This window comes from Penaeus monodon, chromosome 25 (genome assembly GCF_015228065.2).
Source record: "Penaeus monodon isolate SGIC_2016 chromosome 25, NSTDA_Pmon_1, whole genome shotgun sequence".
NCBI classification, from domain to species: domain Eukaryota; kingdom Metazoa; phylum Arthropoda; class Malacostraca; order Decapoda; family Penaeidae; genus Penaeus; species Penaeus monodon.
The window spans coordinates 38,954,118-38,955,984 of NC_051410.1; the positions used below are offsets into that span (position 1 = coordinate 38,954,118).

Consider the following 1,867-nt stretch of genomic DNA (forward strand, 5'->3'; position numbering starts at 1 on the left):
ATAGTGCAATGTTCATTCTGACATGATTTTTTACTTAAAATGTATATTTATCTTGTGGCAAGTAACTGTGAAATGGCTTTATGAATCTAGTTGCTTCTAATGAAACTTCGGTTACACTAATGAAGTTTGTTTTTTCTGTAATGTGAAGCCACCATTTGTATTTGTATGGAGAATAACATTAGGCATAGTCTTGAATTTTGTCAACCATGAAAAAAAATTATGAATACAAATTTCATCTGTATTTTTAATCACAAAGATCTTACCAGGTGAAGTGGATGAAAAAATAAAACAATTTCCAAATATTTTCAATTAAATCAGATGTTTCTATCTTCTACATTTATTAATCAAATTAATAAACAGGCATATATATGACTTGAACTGTAATATATTCTTTGCATAATGTTTTCATTAGAGAAAAAGCCTCAGCTGAATACAAATGAACTTGAATTTCTAATTTTATTGCAAAACATTGCTTCATTACTTTTTTCATAACAATCTTTAAGTTAGGTATAAAATTAATCAAATGCTACACTCTTTATGAAAATTATATTTGTCAGGGAATGTCAGGACACTGTAAATGATACAGTTCAAAAGAATCAAATATACAAAATATATACTTAATTCATTTCATGAATTGCAATCTTCAATCAGGACAAATGTTCTTTAACTTAAATACAACACTGTGCTTTCTCTGTGATACATGTAAGCAGTGGAAATGTGAAACTCCTAAATTACCTTAAAATTTTACTAATGTGATGCAGCATTGTTATTTTTCTAACATGACAATCAGTGTGATCCTGTAAAACGTACAGAGACAGAATTCGCATTGCAGGATCAAATGCTTAAATATGCACAATACAAAAGCAAATACTTAAACAATCAATTCCTTCCCACCCTTGGGTATGTTATCATTTTCATAATTTAAAAAATCCAGGTATACTGTCCTCTAAAAATGCAAATTGAACGATTTCCTTAGAAGTTAACATTCCATTTTATCTATATAGTATGGCAATCCTCATCTGCATTTGTATGGACAGCAATACCCATCCAAAATCTACAGCACCTATGTAGCTTCAACATCAGGATTAATCAATCCCTTTATATCTTCTGTTGCAAATTTTTAAAGCCTCTCAGATAACATATTGCATGAAAGTGTATAAATCTTGTATCAAATATTTATAGTTAAATACAAAATCCTAAACTTTAAATTAGATATTTTCCTTTAACTCATATTCCTCATATTGTAATAGCTTTGTTTAAAGCCATATATTTTGAAGCATCTGTCAATAATCACTCATACAACGCATACAGTGGACGAGGGAACTTACAACAAGAATATATAAATGCTGAGAAACAAGAAATACAAAAATAAAGATTTTTGATTTGCTTTTCTCACACAATATTTATCTCTAACAAAACACCTTAACTAGAAATGTGATGGCACTTGGCCATATCTCCCCTTATTCTCCAAGCTCCTAGTGTGTAACGGAGCCAAATGATGACCAGATCTAGTCCCATCTCAATCCAGCTAAGCACTGGAGTCATCTTGGTCCCTGAAAAGAGGCACATTGGTTACAAAGTTACTGCTTCCTATAGCAATTTAGTAATATAAAAAAAATTCCACCTCAACAAAAAGTCAATACTGGAAAGAATTGTTATATTTAGGGTCATACCTTCAATTTCCTGCCATTCTACTGCAACTTCTGCTATGGGAATCCCTAAAACTTGTGCTAAGTACAGCATCTCAACATCAAATGCCCTGCAACAAGACAAATCTATAAATTCAAGATACAAATATGAAACTTAGGGGGAAAAAAAATCAAATAGGCCAACTGAAAAGACGAGATAAATTTGAATCATAACCTAA

The 1,867-nt window shown here is 30.7% G+C and overlaps 1 protein-coding gene across 1 annotated transcript in view; it reads right to left on the bottom strand.

Moving 5' to 3' along the window:
- Nucleotides 1-527: 527 nt before the first annotated feature.
- The window catches only part of LOC119589240 (dolichyl-phosphate beta-glucosyltransferase-like), a 6,644-nt gene continuing 5,304 nt past the window's right edge, over nt 528-1,867 (bottom strand). The window contains exons 7-8 of the mRNA XM_037937852.1: nt 1,674-1,759; nt 528-1,553 (exon numbers count right to left, since the gene is read on the bottom strand). Of these exons, the coding sequence (XP_037793780.1) occupies nt 1,423-1,553; nt 1,674-1,759 (217 nt within the window). The 3' untranslated portion in view covers nt 528-1,422. The remainder of the gene's footprint in view (nt 1,554-1,673; nt 1,760-1,867) is intronic.